Source organism: Trichomonas vaginalis, chromosome V (assembly GCF_026262505.1).
Source record: "Trichomonas vaginalis G3 chromosome V, whole genome shotgun sequence".
NCBI classification, from domain to species: Eukaryota; Parabasalia; order Trichomonadida; family Trichomonadidae; genus Trichomonas; species Trichomonas vaginalis.
Genome location: NC_067207.1, coordinates 34413951 through 34429532, shown reverse-complemented (window position 1 = coordinate 34429532; position 15582 = coordinate 34413951). Strand labels below are relative to the sequence as shown.

Here is a 15582-nt window from a genome sequence, read left to right as displayed (position 1 = left end):
AGTCTTTACGAAGAAATTCATGAAAATTCAAGAGGTGAAAAATTAGGTGAAAAAACAGGTGAAATCTCACCTCTTCACCTAAAATATATTTTTGGGTCATTTACACTCATTTACGAAGAAATCTCAACAAAGTCTTTACGAAGAAATCTTGACAAAACATAGACAAGAAAGTTCATGAGAAATTAGATGAAGAAGTCTTAACAAAGTCTTTACGAAGAAATTCATGAAAATTCAAGAGGTGAAAAATTAGGTGAAAAAACAGGTGAAATCTCACCTCTTCACCTAAAATATATTTTTGGGTCATTTACACTCATTTATGAAGAAGTCTTAACAAAGTCTTTACGAAGAAGTGTCATATAAACATCTGTCAAAAACCGCTTTTTAACTTCACTTAAAATGCCACGTAAGCTACGTAAGAATATACGTAAGAGGAAGAGAGCATTGAAACATCCAATAGTAAAACTGACACCACAACAACAGTTGCAACAACAAATGATGAATGACCCCACTATGTTGCAACAAATGTCAAGCAACCCTATGCTCTTAAACCGAGTCATTGGTGCACAGAGTGGAGGTTTAAGAGCGGCACTTTTAGCGAAAATGGCAGGCTATGGTGGAGCTGCAGACGGAACAGCTTATAACCCTCAAAGTCAAATGAATTTGAGTTCACTCAAAAATCAAATAACAGATGTCAAAAAGTCAAACATAGACATACAGAAGCAAATAGGTGAAAACGAAAAGAAACTAGAATATGACAGACACACAAAGAAACTCAATGAGTTAAACGTAGAGAAAAAGAAGAAAGAAGAACAACTGAAAGAACTAAGTACAGAGGAATATGCGAAAAAAGTGTCAGAAAAAGCAGCAGAAGTAGCAAAAATGGAACAAGATGTTATAAATTTGAAAAACCATACTACTCAATATAAAGTACTGAAAGATGAAGAGATAAAACAAAAAGCCCTGAAGACATATATGGATAGCGATGAGTATAAAAAAGAAGTTGAAGCAAATGTAAAGGCAGAAAAACTTTTACAGTTGCAAAACCAAACCGTACAGTATGAAAACTTAGCACAAGAAAGTAAAAATAACGACGCAGCCATGCAAAAGGCAATGAAAAGCGCAGAATATATAAAAGCTAACAATGACTGGTTAGATGCCCAAGCCAACGCTAAAGCAGCCCAACTTATAGGGTCAATAAGGACAAAAATACAAGCGGATGAAGACAGTTCAAATGAAGCTTTAACAAATGCTGACTTTAAGAACGCCTTCGAAGCTCTTCATAGTAAGGTGAAACAAGTGAACGACTTCTCATCTGGAAAGAAACTGAAGTCTGAAGGTTTCGACAAAGAGTTAAAAGAAGTAGCACAAAATATGACGAAAATAACAGATGCAGCAACGAGACAGGCAGTTCAAAGTGCCTATGACGCCGTTAGAGCAACTGTTGTGAAAAGTCAAGAAAAAGAGTTACAACAGACCAAAACAGACCTAGTAAATGCTTTCTTAAAAACGAAAAGTCAGGTAGGACATTACGCTGCAGATGGAACATATGTGCCAGCTGGTGGAACTTATATACCACCAAACCCTCCAAGAGAAGCACCTGCACCAGGACTACCTAAAACATTTACATCGTCACATGGACACAGACACAGGCATGCACCAAAACCAACACAACAACAACAACAACCAGCACAACAACCAACACAACAACCAGCACAGCAACCAACAGTTCAAAACCCTGCACAACAACCACCTCCACAAACAGAGCAAGGACATAAAAGAAGTAGAGAACAAGGAAACCAAGAATTCTTAAAAATGCTTAAAGAAGAGTGTGGTTTCCCAGATAGTATTGACTTTAGTGACAGATATAAAGAAGCTATTGGAAAGTTCAAGGATGGAAATACTGACCCGAACCTATTTAGCTTTATGGCTCAGCACCAAAACGGATATAATCTCAAACCTGGAAAATACAAGCTCGCTAAGGGATATGATTTAATAGCATATCATCCAAATGACATGGATGAATTTACTCCGAGATATTTGATGTCAGAGCTAAATGACAATTCAACTTTCGTCATGAAACGCGTAAAAAATAGAGACGGAACGAAAGAACAAAAGCTTATGAATGCGGATGACGTAGATAGGGAAATTGTTGAAAACGGTCTCGGAATATATGAAATGCCAGCAGATGAGGTACAAGAAACTCCACAGGAAGAAGTTCAGATACAACCAGACATGGAAGAAATAGTTCAGCAACAACAGCTAGAAGAGCCTGAAGGAAACGAACAAGTCCTCCTTTGGAAACTAACTTCACAGAACTAGATGAAGATTTGGAACAGCCGAAAAATCTTGACCCTCAACAAGAGTATGCGGAGAATATGGAATATTTCCAAGAGTCTAAAAAAAATTCGGCTGACATAGTAGAAGAATATCGAAAAATGTTTGCCGACATACAAAAGACTCCAACACCAGATGAAAATATTCAGCATAGAATGGAAGAACTGAAAAAAAATGTACACAAATACAACAACCCTTTTTACTTACGAGCATTTAACGTTCAATCTTCGGATGAACTCGGTGAAGATAAAAGGTTAAATTTCAAGAAAACATATAGAAATGAAACATTGTTTAAAGTTCATTCAGAACCTAGCCAAGATGGAAACAAACCTACTTTTGTTTCTGCAGACGATGGAACTACAATGAGATGGGGTCATAAAGCTAATCCGGATAGGTGGTTCATAAACTTACAACCAATTCCAAGAAGTTGTAGACGCAATGGAAGTGAATGGTGAACCAGATATAGCTGGTATTTTCAGCGCGGCTTTAATGCCATTGAAAGATATGAAAGATGCAGATATTTTGAACCAGTATGAAATGAACATGGCTGATGGAAATATAACACCTGACGTTCTAGAACATTTATCTCAAAGAACTACACAGAACCATAGAGATGGTATATTTGGTGAAGAGTTTAGAAAGAAAGTTAGGACAGCGAAGGAAGAGAACCTATTGTACATGACCTTGCAAACGAAAGTTTACAAAATGTCATAAAAACTTACTTTGCAGACAATGAACTGAGAAGGGATGAATATTTAAGAAAACTCAAATGGACAGTACCAAATGAAATGTTAGTATTGAAAAACATGTTCCTTGACAAAATAAAACCAACTACAGAAATAAACGACGCAAGACTGAAAGATTGGGTAAAGCTTTCCCATTCACAAAAGATATAGTTGGTAACATGGAAAGAAAACCAGAATGGCTACAAAAACATATATTTGGAAACGAGCATATTCCATATGGACAGGCACTGTTTGAAGAGCTTGAACCGGAAACTCAGGAAAGAGTCATGCAAACAATACGCGAAGACTCAAATACAGACTATGACAAACTCTTTCTAGGATATAGGTTACCTGAGATGGGCGACCAGAGCCAAAAGGCAAAAAGGACATGGGAAATTTGCAACATACTAGATGAACATAATGCAAAGATGCAACAACTTCAAGCAGAGGGCAATGAAGGAAAAAGAAGAGTTAAAAACTCAGTCAGGAAGAAAGTAAAGCTTGGTCCACGTGGGTTCTATTATGACATATAAATCCAACTATTCTATATTTTTACTCATATGAAATGTACGCCGCTCAGAATATAACGCCAACAGTTTTGGATGCTATGAATGGAAATGTTTCCGAATGGTATAACGAATGCGACAATGCCATTAGAAGGTCAGAAATAGTTCCTGGAACTTACGAATATACAACTGCTGTTTCTTATGGAAACGTAGGTGAGTTTGGAGAAGGTTCTTCAACAACAGTAGATATTGCTTGCGACAGGTTTCATATAATTTCTATTGACAACTCTTTCTTATACGTGGAACAAGACATTGAAATAAAACCTTCTGCCAAGTTGTCTGACAAGAAAGGTTGCAATGGAATTTTCTATGTCGGATACCAATATGCTCCAGAAGTTTTCATGGGATATAAGATATATTCTAACTCTGACTTAGTTCAAACAGTAACATGGGCAAACTATGAATGGTTCGCTTTGAGAAACTCAGTACAACCACAAGCTAGAGAACAAACAGACCAGTATGCAACTATTGAGAAAATAAGAAGACTTGACCCTAACGTTCCAGGAGTTTATGTTAACCTTTCTGGACAAAATGCAGCAGCAGTAACCAAAGTAAAATGAAACTTAGAGTTCCTTTGTCATCTTTCCTCATCTTCAGGTTTTTAAGATACTTGCCAAACTGGGCAGGAAAAATTTCTATCGAACTTACTCCAAGCAAAAATAACTTAGTCATTGCACCAACACAAGACCCATTCACTCTTACAGACGTAAAGGGAGCAAATCAAACGTCATTCGCCGAATTTTGCAAAGACAAAGTTGACTTAGACTTTGGTTTCTCAAACCTCAACACTGAAGTAAACTATTATTTCAATGCTGCTGGAACTGCTTGGGACCCAGTTAAGTTTACATGCGAAAAGTTTGAATGCAAGAGAATAGAAAGCAGACTTGCAGTCTATATGTTGGACCCAGATATTTCAAATGCTTTAGCTGCCAAATATATTGCAGTTCCACTTATGTTCCCTATACACCAAATATCTGTCAAAGACTTTGCAGGTGAAGTTGGAAACCAAAGTGCTGACCCAGGTGCAAGAACAGATATTGCCTTAACAACTGCAATGAAACATGCAGATACTATGTTTGTACTGTTCAGACGAACTATAAATGACTATTCTTGCTTCTACAACCCTGGTATTAAATACCATATAAACATAGATGGCAAATATTATCCAAGAGAAGAATATTCTACAGTTGAGGATATGAGGTCATACAACTTGACATTAGATGCTATGAACTTTAACAACAACTTCACAACAACCATTAACCCTGAAATGCAAAGTTCTATTATGCCATATGTGAAAGTATGGACTCATACAGGAGGTCAAAAAACTCAATATACAAATGGAGACCGTTCAAACTTTTGGCTTGGCATTCCATTTGCTGACTCAGAAGACTTTATGGGTGGTATTTCAACTGTTGGTACAGTTCAAATACAATATACTGGTGACAGAGACGGTCCAAATGAATTGAAAGCAAAGAAGTTTACAAAACCAATAGCACTTTTCACGGAAGATGCTCTTTTGAAAATTCGTTCGATGAAACCTGCTGGGGCTCCTCAGATTGGTATAACGACAGCTTCCATCGAGCAGATTTTGGCAGCAGGTCAGTAAGTTGTTCTTGAACTGACTTCTCTCCGTCAAATATTGACAGTACGCCAGTTTTGATATAATATTGTATTAAAAACTTTCCTTTAGAAATATCGGTCAGTTTTGTTGTTATATTTTTGTCTGCTTCAAGAACTTTCACCATTTCAGTTATACCAACTTTCTTTGCTTTATGAAAATATTTTGGTTCAGCAAAGACTGCTATTCTATAACATTTTCCATTGTTTGTATAAAGAACTATTCTGTCAATGTATTTGTATTGTTTGTGTGTGTAAACTTTGTTCTGCTTCAATTCGAAGAGATACTCGAATACGTCCATCTTTTTATTCTAAGTAAAATGTCATTTCCGAAAAATAGAAGCGTAAGTGTTTCAAAAGGTTTAATGGCGGTGGCAGATGTGAAGTTAAATTCACCAACTCAAACAAACAGTCAAAGTGTTGTTGTCAATGTCAAAGACAGAGATGTTGAAGTGGGGAAACCATACGAAGACGAAGATGGTATAACAATAGTTCCTGTAAAAGAACAACCAACATATCCTGAAGTTAGCAGAGACTTAAGTTCTGTTGCAGATATTCGAAACGACTACACAACTGAAAGAAACTTAAAACTCAGGAGAAGATTTGTCAAGCTTTAGTATAATGTTAAACTTGGTCGAACACAACCCTGTAAAAGTGAACTCATATGTCATCGCACCTCATGAAATTTTGAAAGAACTATTGAAACTTTTGACAGAGGCAGACGATATAAACATCAAAGAAATAGAACCCGACATTGCTTGCTGTGGTGTTTCATATAATGTCATTGACAAGATATACGTTATGAAAGGAGGTGAAACGTTGAACTTAAAATATAGTTTCCCAGACGTCATAAAAATATTTGACGACCACAACATTTCATTAAAATTTAGTTGCTAAGTAAATGGCAGAAGACATAGTGGTTTATACTATTACGACTAAAAACCCTGAGTCATATAATTCTATAACAACAAACTTACAAAGTCCTCAAGGACGATATTGTAAACTGACCTTAAACACGATGACGACTAAAGCCTGTTTTGCTCTTTTGACACCAGAAGACTTTGTTGTTGTGAATGGTAAAAAATACTTCTTTGAAGATACTTACTCAGATATACCACCAACAGGTTTTGTTGACTTATTTAATACTTTAAGGACGGATGTAACATGTGCTGCAACTAGAGCAGGTTTCATTATGTTTGGATGTCCGACTGAGTTTAGTATAAACGATATGAGCTATAATACAAAACTTATATCTGGTTTTTACTACCAACAGTTTCCTATAACAGGAAAAGGTGTCATACAAGGTTTGTCTGTTCCATTGACTTTAAGTACACCTATTTTATATATTGTTTCAAACTTAGGTTCAAAGTGCTATTCGAATGTCGACAGAAACTACTATGACCAAAAGATACTCATGCGTATAAACAACACTTTCTCTGCTGGTTTGCCTATTGTTCATTCGAATGCAGAGTTTTCAGCTTTAGTGAACTCAAACACTTTAGCAAACATAAACTTAACCTTAGTTGACGCAAACTTTGTTCCTGTAAAACTTTTATGTCCTATGTATTTGTCAATGACGGCAGAAAGTTTCGAATTGGAAGATGCAACTGGTGAAAGTATTGTACTACAAGAACAACTTCAACAACAAATAGCTCAAGAACAACAAATGCAACAAATGGAACAAATGCAACAACAAAGTCAAGAATAAAAAAAATATTTTTATTTTATTTGAAATGTACGCTGAGTTTTGTTGGAGAAGACCGTCAGACAACATGTTTGTTAGATGAGAAGTAAAACATTGCATGAAATAGTAAAATATGGCATACCATTTTAAAACATTTTTTTCAAAAAAACATTTTTTTATTTTATTTGAAATGTACGCTGAGTTTGTCGGAAAAGACTGTTGGAAAACTTGTTTGTTAGATGAGAAATATGAAATTCACTGTTGTGAGTCATTTGAAGTCAGAAACAAAAAGACAAAAAGAGTTTTAAGCGAATGGGAGCAAAATAAAGGATATGCTAGGATGAAGATGGGTGGAAAACACTATTTAAAACATGTTGTCATTGCAACTCATTTTATACCGAACCCTAACAATCTACCTTTTGTAGACCATATAAACCGTATAAGAAATGACAATAGACTTGAAAATTTACGTTGGGTTACTCGTTCTGAAAACAATAAGAACAAAAGCAAATTTAGAGATATTGTATTCGAATTTGTCGACGAACTAGAAGATGAAGCAATTGAAATTACAGACTATGGCAAGCATACGTTTGAGTTTTACTACTATAGCGAAGAACAAGACTCTTTCTACTTTTATACCGGCGTAAACTATAGGAAATTACAAGTATGTTTTACTAAGGATGGCTATGCTTATGTAAACACTAGAGATACAGATGGAAAATACGTTAAAATACTTCTTAACAAATTCAAGAAGCTATATGGCATACCATTTTAAAACGTTTTTTAAAAAAAATATTTTTTTATCCGATAGAAAAGATGATGAAATTCATCTCAGTCAACAAGTATATGACAGAAGTCAAAGATAAGTTAGCTCCATTCGCTTATTTGAATGTTTACTTCTACCATTTTGAAAAGTCTACATTTGACAAAGTTTGGAACATCGAACCAGTTAAGTTTGCTATTGTGACTAAAAATGGTGCGAAATTTGAAGACTTAGACATAGAAGGTTTGTTAACAGTCAAGGAAAATTTTGACAGAAGGTTTTCAAACCTTAAAGAAGGCAAAGCATACAAACTTGTTATACCTTATGAACCAAAGAAAGCAGACGACTATGAATATTATGAGTCTAAGATAGTTGAAGTTCAAGGTAAATTGGGTAAAAAGATTTTAGAGTCTAAGCCAGTGTTTGCTCCTAAAGAGGAAGAGAACATTGACATTGACCCAGAAATGTTCTAAAAATAAAAGTTTATTTTTACATGTCATATCTCACCTTCTCTGGAACTGGTTCAGGTTCTTTCTTCTCTTCTACTTTCTTTTCTTTCTTTTCTTTCTTTCTCTCTTCTTCTTCTTTCTGGTGGAGTTATGTCAAATTTCTCAGAACCATATTTATGTAAAAGTTCTTTGTCCTTTAATAGCTCTTCTATTCTGTTTTCTATTTCATCTTCAAGAACAGCGCATGTGTCTTCTTTGCATTCTAAGAACTTTTGTTGGACTTCATCTCTCCAAGAGGCGTCATCTCTGTCAACAAGTCTGTCATTGACAAATTTTAAGACTGCTCTTTGTAATGTTTTATGGTTCTTGTCATATTCCCAGAAACAGAACTTTAGAACAAATTCACCTTTCTTGTTTACACTATGTAAGATTTTATGGTCGACAGATGTTTTGCTGTCGAAAAGTTTGTCTCGAATATAGATAGCGAAATCGCTAGACATTTTCAAAAAGATAAAAATTTTAATTTTTCTAAAAATATGTTAGAAAAAAAGTTTGCTGACATTGACAAGAAATTTGAGAATGTTTTAAACAAGAACAAGAGGAAGTTAGAAAATGCTCAGATAAAACCCATACATGACAAGTTCCTATTTGCTCAGAATGGTATAACAGGTCTAATCGCACCACCTGGGTCGGGTAAGACTTTCACTTATCTTAAAATGGCTGCACAACAACAAGAACTAGATGAGAAGAACCCATTCTATGAGTTAGTTGTTATTTGTAGTACTTCTGGTCAATTCGATCAAACCGTCAATTCGTTCAAAGAATTATATAAAAAGTCTAAGTTAGTATGTATAAAGATACTGAGTTGTTAGATTGGATAAAGAAGTACCAAAGAAGAGTTTTGAAGTACAATGCTATAAATGAGTATGTCAATTCGAAGTTTAAAGACCCAAATGAGGAAATGCAGAGAATATTAGAGAAGAAACACTTCAGAAACAAACAGAAAGAGATAGAATACATTTCGAAGAAATTGCAATCTTACGATTGGAAGACTTACCCTCATAGATGTCTTCTTATCTTAGATGATTTCGCCTCTCATCCTTTGTTAAAGAACAGAGAACAAGACATGTGTCGAATTCTTAAGAAGCTCAGACACTTTAACATCTCAGTCGTAATATGTGTACAGACAGCAAAGAGTTTAAGTAAGGATGTAAAGAGAATACTTACTGACATTGTACTTTTCCTGGATTGTCCGAAGATTGGAACTTATGAAAGAGTCCATGGCAGGTAAGTTTGACAGACATGAACTATGGGAGAAGTACAAAGTCATACAAGACCCTCATACTTCTTTCAGAATTCATATCTACGCAAACAAAGTTCAAATTGTAAAAAGTCAAGCGTAAAAATGTAAGTGTTGAGTCTTAGTCTGTTGTGGTGCTGGGGCTGTCGGTTCTTCTGGCTTTGGAATGGACTCGGTTGGTGGTACGTCGGACATTCGTTTGTGTCCTGTTGGAAGGAAGAACTTTTCCTGTCGGAAGGAAGAACTTTTCCTGTTGTCGGGAAATTTTTTTCCAGTTGTCGGGAAATTTTTTTCCTGAAGTTCGACCAAAAAGTTCTCAATTTTCGAAAATTTGAATGGTTTACGGACGAACAACAGGAAAAATTTTTCCAGTTGTCGGGAAATTTTTTTCCAGTTGTCGGGAAATTTTTTTCTTGTCGGATGGAAGGACTCGGAATGTCGGATGGAAGGACTCGGAATGCCAGAAGGATTTGACAAGACAATTTACCTTATAGAGCTACCTGAGCCATCTGAAGTCAAGCTTGAAAAATAAAGAGTTCATCTACTCTGCTTGTTTGAAGTTGTCAAAATACTCTGTTATTTTTTCCTTTAACAATGGCAAATCTTCTTTGAAGGTAAGTATTGTACAACCTTTAATATCATAGTGTGTTTGAGGTAACGTATCTTGAACTATTTGTTTCACATCTTCATTCGGTGTCATTGAAATCGGTAAGTTTTCGCGATAGAACCAATTTCTGTCAGATTTGTAAATCTTAGCAAGGTCGTAAAAGCTTTTGTTGTTTCTTCTGACTAAATGCAACATAACCATATCTCTGTCTTCTTCATTTTCCATCTCTTCAGTATAAATCATATACTTATAGTTCTTTTCCTTTCCTTTTGGTACCGAACGTGGTATTCTTTTCTGTATGTTTTTGTCTTTTGCTTCAAGCTTGTTCTCTAGCTCTTCACGTTCTTGTCTATGAATTTCATCTAACATCATGAAAATATAACAAGCATAGCGAGGTGAAGCCCACATTGCAACAGCATTTACAAGAAGTCTATGTACATACCAACCTCTCAAACTATTTGGCAAATTTTTACGATTTTCGTACGGAATCTCGTTCCGCGGTTTTCTACCACTCGCAAACATATGAGGAAATTCTTCTAAAAGTTCTTTTGCCTGCTGGTTTTCAAACCAATGACGTGCTTGCTTTGTAGAACGAAGAGCATTCAAAATACTTTGCATTTGGTACATGTCATCTTTGACCGAACGAATGAGACGTAACTGTTTGTTATATTGTATGTACTCGTATTCTTCATTTATAGCTTCATGGACTATAACTGTTGTTGTGTTCTCTGTTGTTGACATATCTGTCTTTACATACAAAATAAAAAAATAAATAAAAATAAAACTAGCGTTATTTTCTATCTTGTATAAAAGACCAAAAATAAACGCTTTACATGTATTTTTCAGCAACTTCGTCAAGAAGTCTGTAAATATACCAAGCATAGCGAGGCGAAGCCCACATTGCTATTGAACTAACTAGGAACTTATGAACATATATACCTTTTAGATGTGATGGTAAGTTTTGTCTGTCTTGGTACATCTTTTTAAGTTCTACATGTTCAAACTCACTGAGGAGTTCATGAGTGCTATTTAATTCAAACCAGTCTTGTGGTTTCTTAGTATCTGGAGCAAAACATGCTGTCAAAATACTTTGCATTTGGTACATGTCATCTTTGACCGAACGAATGAGACGGAGTTGTTTGTTAAACTGTATGTACTCATATTCTTCATTTATGGCTTCATGAACGATAGCAGTTGTTGTGTTCTCTGATGTTGACATATCTGTCTTTACATACAAAATAAAAAAAATATTTTATAAAAAACTAGCGTTATTTTTTCTGTCTTAAGGAAATTCATGAAATTTGGTCATTTTTTTCAGCAAAAATATATTTTAGGTGAAGAGGTGAGATTTCACCTGTTTTTTCACCTCTTTTTTCACCTCATGAATTTTCATGATTTCATCGTAAATGTTTTGTCAAGACTTCTTCGTATATGTTTTGTCAAGACTTCTTCGTATATGTTTTGTCAAGACTTCTTCGTATATGTTTTGTCAAGACTTCATCGTATATGTTTTGTCAAGACTTTAATCGTCAATGAGTGTAAAACAGACAAAAATATATTTTAGGGTAGAAGGGTATATCTACCCCGTTTTCTACCCTCATTTCTACCCCATATGTCCTTACTGAAAAAGTATGTGTTCCATATGTCATTTTACTCAGAATTTTATACAGAATTCAATAAAAATATATTTTAGGTGAAGAGGTGAGATTTCACCTCTTTTTTCACCTCTTTTTTCACCTGTTATTTTATAAGCGTTTTACATGAATTGTATGATGTATATTTGAAATCCTAAACAATTTCGTAGCTTCTATTTCTTCTGTCAGTACATCGAATGTTTTAACGATACCGAAAGTTTCTTTATATTTCTTCTTGACGTCAGATAGAAGGAAATCGTCAGCAGTTGGATAGTTTTTGTTCAGAAATTCTAACATGTCCATTTTATTTTCTGCTGGCTTTTCTGCTTCTTTCTTTAAATCTGCATAGTCGTTTCTCATTCTTTCTATCTCTTTGACGGAGTAGTTATATTTCCTCATTGCTGCTTTACATTTTGAACATTGCGGGTTCATTTTTGCATTGTACATTGAAACCTTACCTGCTAGTATGACTAAGGCGTCAATGGTTTTCTTTAAATCTGAAGCAGTTGGTCTTATCTGTTCGTTCCATATTTTACCCCTTCTGTCTTTATCTCTTATCTGCCATACACATTCAGCAACTAACGAAACAAAGTTGTCGTAGGTCTTAAACTCCCCAGATTTATATATGTCAGAGATGTTCTTATATACCATATCGCAATCTTTGTCCATGACTTTATGGTTGCAATGAAATCCAAGAAACTCATAGTTAACCTTTCGTATGAACTTCTTTATTTCTACTGAGTCAGTTGCTTTGACTTCTATTTCATCGAATTCTGGAATAGTAAGCTTTTGTTGTTGGATTTCAGGAAGTTTAGGTAGATGGTCAATAATGTCCTGCATTTCATAAAGATACTGTTCATTTGTTTCATCTTTCGCAGTGCAATCTAAATCTCCTTGGAGAAGTTCTTGCTTTATCTTCTGGATTTCTGTTTCGAAAGTATATGAAGAAGGAATGAAGCTTTTCATCTCTACTAACATTGAAGTTGGGTTCATGACTAAAGAGTTTGGTGCTGTTGTTGCTAACATGTTCTTACAATAAAAATAAAAAAATATTTTTTTAAAAAAACCAACTTTATTTTTTATTTCGGGAAAATTCATGAGGTGAAAAAAGAGGTGAAAAAAGAGGTGAAATCTCACCTCTTCACCTAAAATATATTTTTGGTGTAAATTTCATGAAAATTCAAGAGTTTTAGACCATGTTAGAAAACGTGTTAGAAAACATGTTAGATCTAACATTCTAACATAAACATTCTCGTCAAATACAAAAAAATACAAAAAAATGACACTAACTTTATTTTCTGACTTTCACAAAAGACCAAAAATATACGCTTTACATGTATTTTTCAGCAACTTCGTCAAATAATTTTATAGCACTATCTATCTCATCTACTTCAAACGTTTCTTTACCTTTCGTGGGAGCACCATACATCTTCTCAAACTTTTCAAGTAGTTCTGTTTCAGCAGCTCTCATATCGTTAACAAACACAACCTTAACTCTATTGACTGTACTGTCATATCTTTGAGTTATATTATATGTTCTTCCTATCTTATATCTCTTTGTATTGAAGTCCTTCGGTTTCTGAACGATGTAAAGTAAGCCCTCACTGCAACGTTCCGTATCGAATGAACCATATGTTATGAAATTATATCCAACAACTGGGTCAATCCATAACAAAACTATCGGTATAAGACTTTTGTCAATGAGATATGCTGTAGTTCCATAGAATCTTACCGATATCATAAGCTCAGGATTTCTTGTCAAAATTTTCTGAGTTGAAGCAATTCCAACCCAATGCCATGTTTTCTTTCCAGATGGAGATATAATGTCTGACAAAGAATATTTGTTGTATTTCTTTGAGTATCTTACGTTTAAATCACCTATTCTAACCACTTTGGTGTCATTGTCTATCTTTTTAACTGTTTCAAACTCAATGTTTAACATATCTGTTCTTACATACAAAATAAAAAATATTTTTTTAAAAAAACTAACTTTATTTTTTCTATCTTAAGGAATTTCATGAAAATTCACCTGTTGAATTTTGTATAAAAAGCAACCCGCTGTTTTCCGACGGTTGCTATATTCTTCACAAAATGCTTGTTTTGAGGTCGAGCCACTTTTGGCTCCACCTCTTTTTTCAACCAAAACTCATTTTTGTCGAATTCAGCACAAAATTCATGAAAATTCATGAGGGTGAAAAAACAGGTGAAAAAAGAGGTGAAATCTCACCTCTTCACCTAAACATTATTTTTCAATACTTTTTCAGCACTTCTCCGTAGTTATATATGAAAGACAATTCGAGATAAAAGTCGTAGTACAATGGAACAATATGTTGCACACCATTTGTTGTGAACCAAACTTGAAAGTCAGAGAAACTGTTACTCGGTGGTTCGTAGAATTTAGAAGCAAAGTCATAAAAGTCCTTACCAATACATAGAAAACTGTTGTTGCTTGAACTGAAACTTGCATGACACATAACATTTTGAGGGTCAAACACGTTTCTATAAACTGTCAAATCTGTTGGTGGGCGTATAAACCAGAACGGACCGTCAGGTGGTAATGGTTCGTTCTGGTTTAGTAACCGAAGAAATTGTGCCCAAGAACGTTTGTCTACTTGCCAAAATAAAAACTGTGTATCTCTTGGAGGGTTATTTTCAATCCTTTGAAATGAAACTGTGGAGTTCATCTTGTCATATTCTAGTTTCAGATAGTATGTTCCATTTAGTAAAGAATCGTATTTTTCTTGAAATTCCCAGTAGTATTTGTTTATTTGAGTTTGAAAGTCATTTAGAGTCTTCTCAAGACTTTCGTCTGAACGAACCGTAAAGATTCTCATTTCGTCAAATTTGTCTAGTAGACCATCATGACCTCTATACTGACCGTGAAAATATACTGCAAACATAAACGCGTTAGTTCTTTTTGAAAACAAAACTCTTCTAAATCCTATTGCCTTTGCATCTGAAGGACTTTGAAGCCAACGAATTGGAAAGTCAAAGCGGTAGGAGCCGGATGAAATTTCTTCATCTGATATAGTCCTACCGGCGTTTGTAAAGATATAGTCTAACGGTTTTGTATCTGCTACTTTTGTTCTTTGTTTTTCAACCTGAAACATTTAATATATGTAAAAATATACTGTTTTAAAAAATGTTTTAAAAAAGTATGCCATTTCATATTTCTCATCTAACAAACAAGTTGTCTGACTGCTCGAGGGTTAGGTTGGTACCATTCGAACTTGACGCTTGAAATTCCTTCAATTGCATTCAAAATATCTGAGTCGGAGTCAACCATTTGTTCTCTCTTTGTAGTCTTGAAAGCGTCAAGAAGCATTGCAGCTGTTGTGACATTGCCATGTGCATAGTAAATATGACCGTCCAAATCTGTTACGGTTAGTCTGAGATTGTGTCCTTTCTTATTTCCGTCTTGAATGGCAGCAAGTACTCCCATGAAGCCTTCTTTGTTCTTTCCTTCGTCAAAGTTAACTGTAAAGGTTTGACCAGATGTAATTTTACTTCTAACTTCACGATACTTCTCATATGCATATCTTGTTCTTTCCATGGGAGCATGTGCGTCTTCACCTTTTCCTTTTTTCCTCCTCAAAGGATGCAATTGTTCGTCATGTTTCCAGTAGAACCTGGCAAAGCCGTCGTGTCCTTCAACTTGAGGCTCACTAACATCGAAAGGCATGTCCATAAGACGTTCTTCTTCTAACCTCTCTAGTCTGTTTGGATAATTTGCGCGTGCTGTTTCCAAGTCCATTTCATAGCGAAGACCAGACAATTTGTCATAGACTTTTATGGGTCTTCCCTTCCTATATTTAAAATTCTTTGAAACTCTCCAGCCATATCTTTCTAACTCTGCTTTTATTCTAGCAGACCTTCTATCCATTCTATGCGGGGGCATTTTTA

At 35.0% G+C, this 15582-nt stretch overlaps 9 protein-coding genes and 2 pseudogenes across 11 annotated transcripts, besides 1 other annotated feature; 5 read left to right on the top strand and 6 right to left on the bottom strand.

Moving 5' to 3' along the window:
* Positions 1-879: 879 nt before the first annotated feature.
* On the top strand, positions 880-1647 carry TVAGG3_0455620 (protein of unknown function, DUF4106 family; the record flags this gene model as incomplete). The annotated part of the gene is made up of 1 exon (XM_051234823.1): positions 880-1647. A coding segment is annotated over one exon (768 nt), but the record flags the coding sequence as incomplete, so codon positions are not given.
* Positions 1648-2040: 393 nt separating this feature from the next.
* TVAGG3_0455610 lies at positions 2041-2943 on the top strand (annotated as a pseudogene). Its single transcript has one exon. A coding segment is annotated over exon 1 (903 nt).
* A 735-nt stretch (positions 2944-3678) lies between these two features.
* Positions 3679-15582: part of a mobile genetic element that runs on past the window's edge.
* Positions 4578-5231, top strand: TVAGG3_0455600 (protein of unknown function, DUF4106 family; the record flags this gene model as incomplete). The annotated part of the gene is made up of 1 exon (XM_051234822.1): positions 4578-5231. One exon carries the CDS (start codon positions 4578-4580, stop codon positions 5229-5231), a length of 654 nt encoding a protein of 217 aa, XP_051104552.1.
* TVAGG3_0455590 (uncharacterized protein) lies at positions 6144-6950 on the top strand (the record flags this gene model as incomplete). The annotated part of the gene is made up of 1 exon (XM_051234821.1): positions 6144-6950. One exon carries the CDS (start codon positions 6144-6146, stop codon positions 6948-6950), a length of 807 nt encoding a protein of 268 aa, XP_051104551.1.
* TVAGG3_0455580 (His-Me finger endonucleases family) lies at positions 7117-7701 on the top strand (the record flags this gene model as incomplete). The annotated part of the gene is made up of 1 exon (XM_051234820.1): positions 7117-7701. The coding sequence occupies one exon, from the start codon at positions 7117-7119 to the stop codon at positions 7699-7701; it is 585 nt and encodes a 194-aa protein (XP_051104550.1).
* TVAGG3_0455570 lies at positions 8179-8638 on the bottom strand (annotated as a pseudogene). The gene has a single exon. A coding segment is annotated over exon 1 (460 nt).
* Positions 9980-10786, bottom strand: TVAGG3_0455560 (KilA, N-terminal/APSES-type HTH, DNA-binding family; the record flags this gene model as incomplete). The annotated part of the gene is made up of 1 exon (XM_001295170.1): positions 9980-10786. One exon carries the CDS (start codon positions 10784-10786, stop codon positions 9980-9982), a length of 807 nt encoding a protein of 268 aa, XP_001295171.1.
* On the bottom strand, positions 10875-11264 carry TVAGG3_0455550 (KilA, N-terminal/APSES-type HTH, DNA-binding family; the record flags this gene model as incomplete). The annotated part of the gene is made up of 1 exon (XM_001295169.1): positions 10875-11264. The coding sequence occupies one exon, from the start codon at positions 11262-11264 to the stop codon at positions 10875-10877; it is 390 nt and encodes a 129-aa protein (XP_001295170.1).
* Positions 11791-12657, bottom strand: TVAGG3_0455540 (organellar and viral DNA polymerase type B; the record flags this gene model as incomplete). The annotated part of the gene is made up of 1 exon (XM_001295168.1): positions 11791-12657. One exon carries the CDS (start codon positions 12655-12657, stop codon positions 11791-11793), a length of 867 nt encoding a protein of 288 aa, XP_001295169.1.
* On the bottom strand, positions 14152-14789 carry TVAGG3_0455530 (uncharacterized protein; the record flags this gene model as incomplete). Its single annotated transcript, XM_051234819.1, has 1 exon — positions 14152-14789. A coding segment is annotated over one exon (638 nt), but the record flags the coding sequence as incomplete, so codon positions are not given.
* TVAGG3_0455520 (uncharacterized protein) lies at positions 14858-15562 on the bottom strand (the record flags this gene model as incomplete). The annotated part of the gene is made up of 1 exon (XM_051234818.1): positions 14858-15562. The coding sequence occupies one exon, from the start codon at positions 15560-15562 to the stop codon at positions 14858-14860; it is 705 nt and encodes a 234-aa protein (XP_051104548.1).